Genomic DNA, 14,902 nt, shown 5'->3' with positions numbered 1-14,902 from the left:
TCGACGGATAAGGTGTTTGGTTTGCTGTGCACATGTGGTCGACATTTGATTTTTGCTTTGGTACCCGTATTTTTGTCTTCAAACTGGAACCATAGAGTGGCGATTTCATCTTCAGCTGGCGGCAAACTTGTGCTGGTCGATGGTCCTCCTGGGGCAGAACGGTCATCTGCATTGGCTGGCTGACGTTCGATGTATCGCAAAACTCCAATAGCCCCATTTACCAATCCATCGGCGACGTCTATGTTAGATGTAATCATGTACGGATATCCTACTGCTAATGGCAACATGTATGGCAATCCGTCGGTTTCTGCAACCAACATCTTGTGAAGTTTCCCTTGCTCCCGGCTCTTTTCAGGATTGCTGGAATACCCGAGAATATTATCAGTGGCGATACAGTTGTGTGCGTTTTGAATTGCGTTTCGATTGTATGAATCTACTTCTTGGTTGATGTAATACAATCTGACAGCGTCGGGTACGTTCTCTTTGCACCAGGCTTCAGATTTGTGCCTGGACTCAATAAGTGCGATCTTATTGACACTTAGTTTGAGTCCATCTCCAATTTCGGTGAGAATCGTCGAAAACAGCTCGTCAGTTTGTCGGACAACACGGACTAATGGGAAGTAGTTGATGCTTTGCCAGAGTACAGGTCCTCCGAGTTGGTTGTGTGGTACTGTGTAACACGGAGTAGCGCGCACAGGTGGCAGCTGTCTGAAATCGCCGCATAAGATCATGTGAATGCCTCCGAATGGTTGATCGTAAATACCGGGAATCTGCTGTAGTCGATAATTGATTTTTCCAAGTATAGCTGCACTCAACATGCTGATTTCATCAATGAAAACAACTTTCACGCCGACAAACACGTTTCTGTAGGCTTGCAAGTTCTCAGCAGAAAGAAGTTTTGTCACTCGAGAAGTTGTGAGACGAAACGCTGAGTGAACTGGAACGTTGTCCAGGAAAGTAGATTGATATCTCCTTATTGACGAGGAACATTTGGTATACCAGGTGGATTGTTCCAGTTGTATTGGTGTTTGGCTTGAAGAAGTATTCGGTTGTACATCAGTCCGAGAAGATGCAGCTCTACGTTGTCGGAATGCACGTTGCCGTTGAGCGTTAGTTAGGGGAACGCTCGTTCTCTCCGCCACGACAGGAACGCTTGTTCTCTCCACCACAGAACAGGACGTTGAAGCAGGTGACTCTGACGTACCGCTGGTGAGGGCTATGTTAGCAGATTGACGTAGCTTGAACCTGCGTTGCCTCTCCGCGGCTGCTTTTGCAAAGGCTCTTGCTTGTTCAGGAGTTCTGGTCAATGCTTGACGTTGTCTGTAATCACGTTGTCGCTGAGCATTCGTTCTGGCGGTAGAGGTGGTGTGTGGAACAACGAATGGTACTGCAGACGTTGACGGCACGATATCCTCCGTCTCCATTGATGTACTGGACGTTGAAGGCATTTGATCGTCCGTTTTCATTGTTTTGAGAGTGGTGATTCCTGTTGAACATTTGAAATTGAATGGATGAGTTTTTAATGTTAAAAAAAGAATCAATTTGGAAATCAAAACACTTATTCAGATCGAAGGTTCAAATTTTTGCTAAATAAATTTGAAATTAATTTAAATTTCTAATTGTAAACGATGAAGTTGAAAATTAAAACATTTACTTAAATTAGATGTTAAAATTCTTGCTCAACACAGTTTAAATCAAGTTTTCTTATATATGCCACTTTTTCTTAATATTTGTAATTTTAAAGAATCAATTTGAAAATCAAAACATTTATTCAGATCTAAGGTTCAAATTTTTGCTAAATAAATTTGAAATTAATTAAAGTTTGTTATTGTAAATGGTAAAGTTCAATAAAACATTTACTAAAATTGGAATTTGAAATTCTTGCTAAACACAGTTAAATTCTAACTCCGCGCGTGGTGATTGGTCGGTTTAGTTCGTTTGTTTGGTCGCACTGTTATGACAGGTTAGAGGTTATAATTTGTTATTTTAATGTTTGACTAGCAATACGCGCTGTTTCTTCTCAATCGACTGAATTACGATTGATTGCAGAGTGATTTAAACTAATAATTTACTTAACACTATCAACATTTGTCAATAGTATGACATAACCTATAAACTCAGTTTCTCAACTTTTGTGTCAATCTAACAATTAATCAATCAATCATAGTTTACGATAATGAAATATCAGTGTACAATTATTTACCTTTATTTGTGTCAATCTAACAATTAATCAATCAATCATAGTTTACGATAATGAAATATCAGTATACAATTATTTACCTTTATTGTTGTAGTTGTTGTAAATGACGAATCTAAGCACTCCACATTTTCACGAATAAACATAGTTATCTGCTTTATCCCGTGCGGCGGACCCACAGTTATCTGCTTTATCCCGTGCGGCGGACCCACAGTTATCTGCTTTATCCCGTGCGGCGGACCCACTGTACGGGCATCGTAACGTTACCGGGCGTTACACATTTTCACGAATAAACATAGTTATCTGCTTTATCCCGTGCGGCGGACCCACTGTACGGGCATCGTAACGTTACCGGGCGTTACACTTTTTCATGAGTCACTCCGAGCCGCAACCTAATTTAAGACGTTGTCACGTCAAAAATGGGTTGAACTAAATCCATGATCAAGGAAAAGAATCATTTTCTGAATCCTCTCCTGTTGGTAGTAGTTCAGCTTATTGTGACACGATTCTCGTTAGTTTATTCTATACTCGTTAGTTGGCAGTGACGAGATCTGTATAGAGATCTTCTTCACGTTTGTATATCCGTCTCCTAACGCCCTTTCATGGCATTGTAAACTAACTGTGGTACAACTCAAGACGGACTTATTGGATGAAAATCTGTGTTGTGCTGTATTTCTATCCCCCTTAAGATAGTGTTAAAAAACTCACAACTTCAAGTGCATCTATCAACTGGATTGCGTACGATGATAACAAAATTTCCAGTGTCTGGTGAAGTCTATTTTGGTGGAGATAAGCGGCACCGACATTTTCCCTTGGAACTGGTAGCAAGTCTAATAATTCTGTGAGTCTACATGAATTAAATATTCTCTCTAAATGGCATAAACCTCACAACACTTTGTCTAACCTGCTGTCTTCCTAATCAACGATTTATTTGACCGTTACATTACAATATCACAATCCGTTTAGTTTGTATAAAACATTGGTGTTTTGTCCTTTTTGTAACCCTTAAGGATAACTAACGTTATAATTCACTTCTATACAACTGACAAGCATAATGTAGTATTTAGCTGCAGTATTCGTTTGGTTGCAGTTTTTCTTTACTGGGGTTATGGCTACTAATAAAATGTAACAAAGGAAAACTTTTGAAGAGCCGCCATTTTGTACTGAATCAATCTTTTTGAGTGCGGTTTGCAGCATTAAACTCTGCTAGATAAGCCATTTATGAAGTTCATATTGACCTATGCTCCTATTTAACATTTCCTTCTGACTCCTTGCGGGACGTCCCCATATTACAGAAAACTGATAGTTCCTTCCAAAAGTAGATGTTTAGGTGTTGATGTACCACATCTTGTTGATTTATGTGTTATCGTTCAGAAAATATTAATAGATGTGCAGGACTTTATGTACACCCTGTATATATATATATATTTGTGTGTGTGTGTGTGTGTGTGTGTGTGTGTGTGTGTGTGTGTGTGTGTGTGTGTGTGTGTGTGTGTGTGTGTGTGTGTGTGTGTGTGTGTGTGTGTGTGTGTGTGTGTGTGTGTGTGTGTGTGTGTGTGTGTGTGTGTGTGTGTGTGTGTGTGTGTGTGTGTGTGTGTGTGTGTGTGTGTGTGTGTGTGTGTGTGTGTGTGTGTGTGTGTGTGTGTGTGTAGAATATACATACACATAACTTGTAGAATATACTGCAATTTTGTTGTTTTGACTTAATGTAGAAATGTATAGAGACCGATTAACGTCCACCAATACGATAAGAGTGTGACATCTTCATAAATGAATAACACAGGAAGACAGCGTTTCAACACTTCCGTCTCAAATTGAAGTGAGACTAATCAATACGCTCCTAGAGTATTGAACATGTAAATAATCCCCATAGATAACAAATTCAAATACCCATTAAAAAGTTTCCTGGTATCAAAGGCGTTTTACTTCCTTGAAGAGTTCAGGATGGGCCGCTGGGAAGAAAATACTTAAATAAATTATAGTGAATGTGAAATCTCAGTTCTGATATCGAAAGCTATGTCTAAAGACTTACTACTGTCATTAGTATTATAATTATATGTACAGCAGTATTGACGCATCTAGTGCACATGTATATTGTGTATGCAATAAAGTATATTATGATATTTGTTGGTGAAGCTCTGTTTGTGAACCTCTGGGTATTCTTGATGTTGTGTTTATTAATAAAGAGTAATATCGATCAGATATGTATGCAGGTTTTCCTGAACTCCAATTCTAAATTGACAACTTTTGATATTGTAATATTGGGAATACGTTACTACACATATATTTAAAGATTAAATTTGTGAAACTTTGTTTCAGGAAGAATGTTGGGGACTACGTATCGAGGAGAGTTACATGAAGTCAAACTGACAAGAGGCAACGTCGTTGTGTATCTAATAAACAATCAGAATGGACTTTCACTCAGTAAACGTATTTCCGTAACTGTAAGTACTTTTTCTAGTAAGTAGGATTGGCTTTATATAAGGTGGTTCCTTTATACTCTGTAAACAAAGAAAACAAATTTAGCATAAGCATTATATCCAAATATATAATACAAATTAAATTTTATCTGAGAATTAAACGTCATTACTAACCTGCTGCTATAAACAACTCATAAGGCAACAAAACTTACCATGTATAATGTAATCAGTTTATTAAGGATTGCAATAAAAATATTATATAAATAGAAAGATTAGTACACATACCTATTTCTCCAATACACGTGTTTAATGACCTCTTTCCTATCTCTTGTTCCCACTGTTGTTGCCAATTCTCTAAAATGGAGGCGCTTCGGATCTCAGGAAGAGTAATCGCTATTTCTGTAGTAAACCCGCTTTCACTTGAGTACGAACAAATCGATAGAATAGCCTCCTAACGACGATAGCAGCCAGTTTTGGATATTAAGATAGACACGATAAGCACACAATTACGAGATATACCTTTTATTTGAAAAGTTAATATATTTTAAAGTTCTTAATGCAGTATGACCACCCTCAACTTATCCTCTTACAGGAGTACGAGCATGTGGCTTGTATATGAAGCCACTTTATCAAAGACAATGATAGTTGTCTTCTCTACCTCACTGTAAATCTGCTGGCCTAATAAGAACTTAGTGTGAAGTTTCACACAAATATATCCTACGGTGTTCAGAAACTCGGTATACTCACGGTTTACATGTAATGTTCTTTGACATTAACCCCCATATATTTAAAATGATGATTTATATCGTTATAGTCAGGTCCTGGTTTCCCAACCGGTTCAACAATATCATCCTTCCATGACTAGCAATAATGTGCCTTGCCAAGAACTCTCGATATTATACCTAAATTAATAAAGGCTTTCGAATTCAAAGTATCTAATTGTATGAACAATTTTATCGATCTGCTCAATTGATCATGCACTAAACTATACCTGCCTTGTTCTTAGTTTCTGTACCTGTCAACTGTGATATATGACAGTACACTACTTCTGTGGGATTCTTAGATATAAAAAGCATTCTTAAAAAGTAAAAGAGGGGTACGGTGGTCGACAATATTTCAAGACTCCTGAAAAGTGTTTCACGATAAAGTGAACGATGCAATTATAATTATCAGGGTATAGTTATGGCTCTCACGCTACGCATATCTAAGTCTCATTTTCACTATTGTTCTAGTTGTAAAAATAGAATTTCGAAAACCTTAGTCATGGTCTCTAATAACTTTACAACCTTTGGTGACTTCCGCAAGCGCTAGCTTTTAAATTTTCTCGAGTACACTACCTGTTGCATGTAGAAGATAGTTATGGATTGGAAATTAGAAGACACTATAATCCCTGAAAATATCGACTTGTGAGATCCCCACACCGCTGAGAGAATACAAGAACTGCTTAGATTATCAATAACCTTTAACACACGCACGCGCGCGCGCACACACACACACACACACACACACACACACACACACACACATATATATATATATATATATATATATATATATATATATATATATATATATATAATAACATATATCAAATAACATATGACTAATATTAAAACTATCCTTTATAAAATATTACTGTTAAAATTTAAAATTAATGTCGATGTAACATATTGATGGTTAATGTTATAGTGAATAAATTATAAAATCCAGATAAAGCTACATGTGATTATAATAACAATTAACTTTTAAAAAATATGATGACAACTCCAAGCCTAATGTTTTTGTGGTATTTTGCACTTGATTACATGGTCAATATGTCTTCTATATAACTGTCCATCATATATTCTGACTCTGTAGGTGACACGCCCTTTCCTAGATGCTGTTCGTCCGATGATCATTTTACATCTAGAAGTGGAGCTTGCAGGTTTTAATTGCCACAGTTCAACTTATCAGTCAACTTTGCAAATCAAGTATTTATTGATAAGACCTAAGTGATATCTAACCCCATGTGTTTTGACCATTCAGTACAATGTACATTTTTTACAATGTATAAAATTATTGTATATAATAAAGGCAACCATTAAACAAGAATGGAATAAGCAATAGTATTGAAACAACATACATAAAGGGTAGGTGAACAAGAAAACATGTTTCTAAAGATTTTTATTTTTATTTGATTGTTATTGATTAGAATTTCCTCTACCCAGTGCAACAAAACACAAGGTACATGCCTCTTAAAAATACGATGTAATAACATTTCAAAAAAGATAAGGACTTAATAAAACTTTAAGACAATCGTTCCTAGAGATGACGTCAAGCACTGTAAAGTCGTCAAAATATAGTTTGAATTTTTTTTTTCTGAAACTTGTAGTTTTTCAGTTTAGGCAAATATCTCTTAACAACTTGTAAATATATATTTCTATGTAAATTTATGGTTTCTTTAGTAAAAAATCATTAAGGCAGGAATTTTATAACATAATTAAAATCAAAGATATAGATTTATTCAATAAACCATCAACACACACATACAGACCCATATGGTATATTAAACTAAATTTAGAAGGAAGTTCTTACTTGCTTGTTCTAACAAATAATATGGTTTATTTTAAAAAGATTAATATTTATAAACATCTTGCATAATGCAGTTATAATATATTTACAATGGATATAATTGTTACCAAATTTCTTTCAGCTAACTGATTTGGAAATGTCAGACTCTGATTTGGAAGAAAGATATGACTCAATAGAAGACAGCCTGTTGGCGGGGGATAATTTAAGTAGGTATTTATATAAAATTTACTTAATAGCATCAAATATATTAAGCAATACATATACATTTATTTTAATAAAATAAAAGTTTTCTGTACGGAAATTAAAGGATTTCAAACTTAGGCTTGGCCACGTATTCAAATCATAAATTTTACTAAGCAGCTCAAAACAGTATAAATATGTGTGTTTTATTACAGAGGGTCTACAGACTATATCTTACATCGCGGACATCATACCTCCTGACAAGGATAAGAGTGCGGTTTTAAACAGACTACTTGAATACGTCACTCAGGTCAGTATAAACGATGGTATAAATATTACTAGTTATATATAAATTAACTTTATATGTATGTAAATTCTATATGTAGTTTTTATTGTATGAATGTAAAGAATATGTATTAAACCTTTTATACTTTTTAGGATGATCCAATGTTTGTGTTGGAGTTTCTTTGTGTACCCTGTTCCTATACGTGACCATAGCTCAAATGGTTTAAAAAATTGTTTTCATTTTATTTTTGTTGTGCTTTTATATTATTGAAAGAGCCCTAGTAATTTAAAAGGAATGCATTTGTGAGGCAGTTTGAATATAGTTTTAAGTTTTGGGACTAAAACAAAATTAGTGTTAACAGATGAATTTCAATATTAAGTAACGATCAATTCACTGGTAAATATTCACCCTAAATTAACCTACTCTACAGGCTGAAACAAAAGGGAGATGTACAAGTTAATATAAAAAGTAAAGAACGAGAAATACAGCAGATGACCGCGTAATTGGTTATATTAAATCACATTATTACAAAACCACAGCGAAGAATGACCGTATTACTAAAATATTGAGTATTGAGTGTGCAATCTTTGTACGTGGTGTCAAACACATAACTTGAATGTCACTTATCATTTATTTAATAATTTATGCAGATGTAAAATAAGATTGAGCCACAAAAAGTACTTTCTCCGCCGGGACTTGAACCTGAATCCCTTATTTTCCGAGTGAATTTACTACCACTACACCATAGAGTTATTAATTTGTAATATTATATTATTTTGAATTTTGATTTTGGCCGTATCTGTAACATATGCGTTTAAATAATTATACTAACATTTGATCGGAAGACCAAATACCTGTCACCCTGTCACGCGACTTTATTTTACATATTTTATTAAATTGGTATATGTTAAAAATTGTATGTAACAATAGCCTAATATATTTTTTAATTATATATATGGGCGGGATAACTAGCGTTAAAGGATTCCTAGCTGTCCGCTATTGGAATAGTAGATTGGGGTTTGAGAGGATCTTTTTAGATACACACTCTGACTGCGATTACCTACTATATAACAATATAGTGATCAACCCATCGCTTGACTTTTCGAGAGTTTATATACGGAAAATATTTTCTTCATAAAATCGTACACTAGAATCTGTGAATACTTAAAATTTTTTAAATATATTAACAGATTACGTATTATAGCATAGGTGTTAAGTTCACTTGTATTTTCAGGCTATGATTTAAAATTTGTATACCTATTTACCGAACGATGTTTCAATAGTATATTCAGATTAGCTTTATTAGTGGAATAAATCTGGTATTAATCGTAAATTAGAACAATCCTCTCAAAGAAGATTGAGGAAGAAAATGATTCTAATTTAGGAAGGATGCTACTAATTATTTTACTTAGAAATGAGAAGGTAAAGCGTTATAATTCGTTACAATCTTTTTTTAGATGTAAATAATGTTATTCTGTACAAATTTTGTTCGTTCCTCAAAAATATACTTATATTAATTATGATGATTGTTTGTAATTTTGGTTGTCTGTACCCGGTTTAATGTTAAGAAAGATAAACACATCGGCAAATTTTTGTAACTCAATGGTTAATTCGTTCTCTATTTTCATTCTCAAATACAGGTTTCAGTTACGACACTTTCGGATGTGAAGATGTGCACCTCAACATTAACCAATGTATTAGTAGCTCTTAATACACCCAATCAGTTGGCATTGAGTCCCAATATGATGATGGACACTCTGGAAGTGATCAAGACACAAGCAAATATTTTTCAGCGATTTGTCTTCGATAGAGTTATTTCACAATGGATGTCTGCTGAAGAAATTAGACAGGTGGCATCGTAAGTATAAACATATTTTAATTTTAGTAATATTAATGATTTAAAAATACCATTTCAGAAAAAAATCGAAGATGATTATAATGTTCATTTTATCGAAACAATTTATTTTGCATGATTTATTAAGAAACTATTTTATTTCTCCTAATAGTAGAATTTGATATTAAACATATATGATCGATCAGATATGATATATAATTTTAATTAATTTGGAAACATAAAGTGTGTATGTCTATCCTTTAAGGGGAGTCGGATGGGCCTATCCCCGCAATGTTAATTTGATGAATTTTAGGTACCATTATTTTAAAAACTATAAATGGTAGCCAGTTAATTTTTTTTTATTCTGTGCCTTGTACTTTTCTTAACATTTTGAATACAGGGTTATAAAAAGTCTTTTCAGATAAATGTGTGACATTTTTTTTCTTTTTATGAAAAAAATATCATAAAAAATTACAATTTACTCTGATGTATAAAATTAAGTACTGAACATAAGGCAATAATATGTATTAAAAATGTAGATAATTACTTAGGGAACAAATTAAAAAAAGAATCAACAGGCTACCTATAATAGTTCTTGAGAAAAGTGTACCTATCGAACAAAAAAACATAGTTTTACAGAAAACGCATTTGAAGTTCATTGTAACCAACTCTATAAAAATACAAAAATATACTACAGTTAATAGTGTCCAGGGGCATATGCTGGGTTATCTGGATCCTCTTCTTCCTCAAGCAACTCTTCCAGTCTTAATTTGGTTGATTTTGTCCTCTGCCGGCACTTCTTTTCTAAGTCCTCGATGGCAATTTCTGGTTGTCGGATTCGGATCTCATCTTTCTGTTTCATTTGTCTGACCAAATTGTTACCAGGCTTGTAGCCTAATTGTTAAAGCTAAACATCTCACAATATTACCTTGATTGAAGCAAGCAACAGCCTCATATACACCTACTTCAAGGGTTGACCTTAGCATAAATGTATTTTTAGGAAGTCGAGACCAAATTATGTTGTTGACGGATTCATTGGGGTTTTGTGTACCTCCGTGTAAACATTTCCTTAGAAGGTCTGGTGAAGCCAAGTTCCTAAATATTGGTTTTATTTTGTCCATTACCACTTTAGGCAGGTGGAAATGATCTTTATGATCATAGGCCTCCTTATTGGCCATCGCTCTCTGGTACTTGCACGTCAAAATCTCTTTGCAATTCTTAAAAAAAACAGCTATAAAAAATAACTAACCATCAGAAAATCTTAAGTGAAGTATTTTCTGAAAAAGAATGAAATAGGGAATACAAAATCACAAAAAAAAAACAATTTTCGGTAAAAAAAAATTTTTTTTTGCCCATCCGAGTCCCCTTAAACCTTTACTTCAGCTGCCACACATATAAGTACTAATTCAGATTGACTTTGACTTAAGCTTGAAGCTGAAATGTATTCCTGATTCAGTATTATAGTGCATATTCCAAACACATTGATACCATAGCAATATGTTCCATACCAATTTATTCAATTACTTTCAATTGATTCAAGTAATTAAAGTAATTTAATTACTTTCAGTTACTTTTAATTTTGTCCAAGTTAGGTTCAAAGACGAAATACTTTTTTATTAGGCTAATGTAATACATGACTTATAAATTAAACTTAACATTCATAAGTCAACAATCATTCATCTTGTAGATATCTGGAACTTGTCATAGTCACTGTTTCATGTTAAGTGGTTTCTATCTTATCCATCTAGTATGATACACACTTGGAGAGGAGGTTTGGGACAGGCTTAGATTCCTCTTAGTAGATTACCAAAACTCTCTGGGAATTATGATTAAATAGAAAATATCAATATATTGTTATAAGTAATTTATTATGAAAATTATTGAGGCTGTTAATAAGCTTGTCCTTTAAACAATTCTACTAAATAATACAAATTTTGCGGTTATTTTGATACAGTATTTAAACCATTACAAAACATGAGCGCTGCAGCTATATGCTAGAGTAGATCAGTCTTGCCCATCTTTCTACATCCTATTCTCCAGACAACCTCTTATCCGTACGTCACACGCGAGGTCGTTGCTCTCAGAGAGTCCCAGCCTCTGTGGTAGCCGTAGATTAAGTCTGTCTCTTATTTTTAACAACTTTAACCTGCCGAGTCATTGATAGCTGGGTGATTAGTAATAATTATGAGTTGAAAATTGTAATTCTGACTCTTAGAAATGATAACGGTTTAAGAAATAAAAATGCATTATTTTTAATATTGTTATTACAAATATGTCTAAATTAACATGAAATCCCACGCGAAGGTTTCTTGCATTTCGATGAACCAGACTCACGTCCTTAGACAAGTAAACCAATTAAAATTTTATTTTTTGCAATACTAAAAATAAGTAAAGCTATATAACGAAATTTTGAATTGTTAAATTGTTTATTTAACCAGTTAGTATCTGCCAGTTAAATTTGAGGTGTTTTCTGTATATTATAACTCTTGATATAAGTTTAAAATTTTGCTGTTAGTAGGAGCTTTTCGTGATCTTGTTATTCTTAAGTAATGTCTGTTACTTTGAAACTACTCTCACTGTTTATCAAATTTTGTTCAAAGAATAGAATATAATTACTTTCAGTTTATACAAACTCTCCAGTGATACACTTCAGTTGCATTGATACAAAATGGCTTGTGTGATATATATGTTTAAAGTAACAGAGCGAATTTAGGCAAAATCCGCACTTACAGGTTTCCCAAGTTTCAATCCCAACTGCTTAATACATCCCATCCTTGAGTTTTTAGGCATACGAAGGATATTTTTCTTAATGAATTATAGCGTTATAAGTACCCAAATAATGATGAAAAGTGTTTTATAAGAGCAGTTTTCAAAAACCATTACTACTTATTCGATATGAAAAGCTGTTGCTCTATAAACATTTAAAAAATCTTTCATTTCAATCATTCGACCAGATAGAATACAATGAAATAATTTAAATTTGTAAAATTTGCCAAGCTATACACCCCAGTATGTATAATAAAAACCATAGCTTGTGTGATACATATATTTAAATTTACAGAGGCAATTTCGTCAATAACCATACTTACAAGATTCTATAAAATGCCTTTAAAATTAAGTACTGAGTTAACCTCAGTTAAATATTACCAAACCACTGTTTTCCCTTGATCAACGTATGATTGAGCTATTATTTAAGTAAGTACACGCTTCTCTGCATTTTGTAAATTTAACAAAATGCTCAAATTGAAAGAACATAAACGAACCTTAAACAAAATTCTCCAACAGCAACTCACAAAATTTGTTTGTCAAATTAAAGGAGTTGTTTTCAAAATAATAATTTTTTGTACTTTATCTATGATAATCTTACTGTTCGGTAGTGACAGCCCCAGAAAGGAGTTCATTACGTACGTCGGTTTTCAAAATTTAACAAAATATAAATATTAAAAATAATATGCTAGGTACATGTCCAGCGTTTTTTTTCCTCTAGCTACTTGAAATAATGCTATTATCTATAGTAACAACTAGATAATAAGCTACTACTACCATTGACATTTGTAACACATGATGTCAGATTGTATTTTTTATACAAATACAACATTCAGAGACAACTGTGATTTAACCAGCTGTCCAAAATTGTTCCTATTTTTACATAAAAGGAAATGTTGTTGTAAATAATTATAAGAGTATTTATGGATGGTAATATAGAGTAAACATTATACTATGTTTTATATAAACATCGCAGCAGAGTACAAATTAACAGAAATCGGTCACTAAATATTGTATAAATGAGTGTCATACATCCAGGTATACAAACACCTAACTAAGAGACATCTACACATCTCCAAAAACTTTCTTATTTGAAATATTGATACGATAACTTAGATATCCGTAGAATTATGCATGAACTAATCCTTATGTTTTTTCTACAGAGTTATACTTACCTGTCTTAATGCTGGATTGATGTGTAAGGATCCAGGAACAGAGAATGTGCCACCAGATGACTTTAAGCTAAAACTTCTAAACGAGGTAATATACTTCATCTTTTGCGTAATCTTCAAACTATCAGTGAACATATTTAAATTAATCATTCCAAACTTTAAAACAGTAACAAATACAAGATTGATGTAATTAATAGCTATTTTGCATTTTTAGAAATCACAACGTCAAGCTATATTTCATTATGTACACTGCTAGACTTCCTAGCCTATGTACTGAATTATTATAAAGTCTAAATACACTTTTATATGATTCAAAATTTCTATTTTGAATTGTCAATACGTAGGCATTCTTATGTATATATTATTCACAAATAAAAAGTGCGTTTTCAGTTTTATTACAATGTTCAAGGAATTTACGCCTTCCAATGTAACCTCATTGACCTGTATTTTTTTAATGGGCCTCTTTGAGTCATTGCATTTTAGCTTCCACTCTATGACGTCCTCTCTCTACTGGGAACATCTAGTCTAGAATATGACTCATACAAATTTGGTACTCTAGGAAGAATTTACGCCTTCCAATGTAACCTCATTGACCTGTATTTTTTAATGGGCCTCTTTGAGTCATTGCCTTTTGGCTTCCACTCTATGACGTCCTCTCTCTACTGGGAAATCATCTAGTCTAGAACATGACTCATACAAATTTGGTACTCTAGGAAGAATAATTGTGGGGTCTTGGACACTGGATAGTCTTAGACTTTAAGTATTCCCATCTTTTGGAAGCTTAAAGGCTTTTGAACGTTTCAAACATTCTAATTACTGTAAATAATTGAAATGTTTCAAAGGCATATAAACTAAATAAAACTCTTCAAAACCCGGCGGGCCTATTTAAAATAACTTGAAAATAAAACATTAAAAATAATTGGTTAAGTATAAAATAGGGTTATAAAAGAGATTTAACGTTGTTCTCATTAGGTGACATTCGTGGTTTTTTTTCAATATCTGGCTCCTAATGCTAATGTCCTTGGTACATAGCCTCTATGAAAATTTTATCCTTAATGTTCCCAGTGGGGACTATTAATTTGGTTTACGTCATAGCACACTTGATTAACTGACCATTGAAGCGTCATAGTACCCTCATAGTAGCGTCACAACTTCTCGAAACCCAACTCATTTGCGTTACAGCTATGAAGTAAAAAACATTAATCAGCTGTTGCAGTATTATTGCTGATAGACTGTGTATTTAAAAGTATAAGTATCGACTATTCTGCACTAATATTATAAACGCATATTTCTGTTGCAGAACGTGGTCGATTATTTATCTAAAAACGTATTGTTTTAGCAATATATGTTAAATTATCATGTTTTCTTAATACTTTTGCATATTTTATAATGCTTTTATAAAGACAATATTTATAACAATATAAGAGCTAGTATTGACCTTGTTTACAATGCAACTATTGAATTTTTATTTTTCTT

The 14,902-nt window shown here is 33.2% G+C and overlaps 1 protein-coding gene across 7 annotated transcripts in view; it reads left to right on the top strand.

Moving 5' to 3' along the window:
* The window catches only part of LOC124360348 (polycystic kidney disease and receptor for egg jelly-related protein-like), a 202,855-nt gene that overhangs the window by 89,924 nt on the left and 98,029 nt on the right, over positions 1–14,902 (top strand). For all 7 annotated transcript variants that reach the window (XR_006922237.1, XR_006922234.1, XR_006922235.1 and 4 more), the window contains 5 exons: positions 4,517–4,641; positions 7,310–7,394; positions 7,584–7,678; positions 9,295–9,512; positions 13,418–13,514. Coding sequence is in view for 4 of the 7 variants with exons in the window: in XM_046813902.1 (XP_046669858.1) it covers positions 4,517–4,641; positions 7,310–7,394; positions 7,584–7,678; positions 9,295–9,512; positions 13,418–13,514 (620 nt within the window). In the remaining 3 variants the exon portion in view is untranslated. The remainder of the gene's footprint in view (positions 1–4,516; positions 4,642–7,309; positions 7,395–7,583; positions 7,679–9,294; positions 9,513–13,417; positions 13,515–14,902) is intronic.

Source organism: Homalodisca vitripennis, chromosome 4 (genome assembly GCF_021130785.1).
Source record: "Homalodisca vitripennis isolate AUS2020 chromosome 4, UT_GWSS_2.1, whole genome shotgun sequence".
NCBI lineage: Eukaryota > Metazoa > Arthropoda > Insecta > Hemiptera > Cicadellidae > Homalodisca > Homalodisca vitripennis.
The sequence above is the reverse complement of the archived record's forward strand: the minus strand, read 5'-3'. Positions and strand labels throughout refer to the sequence as shown.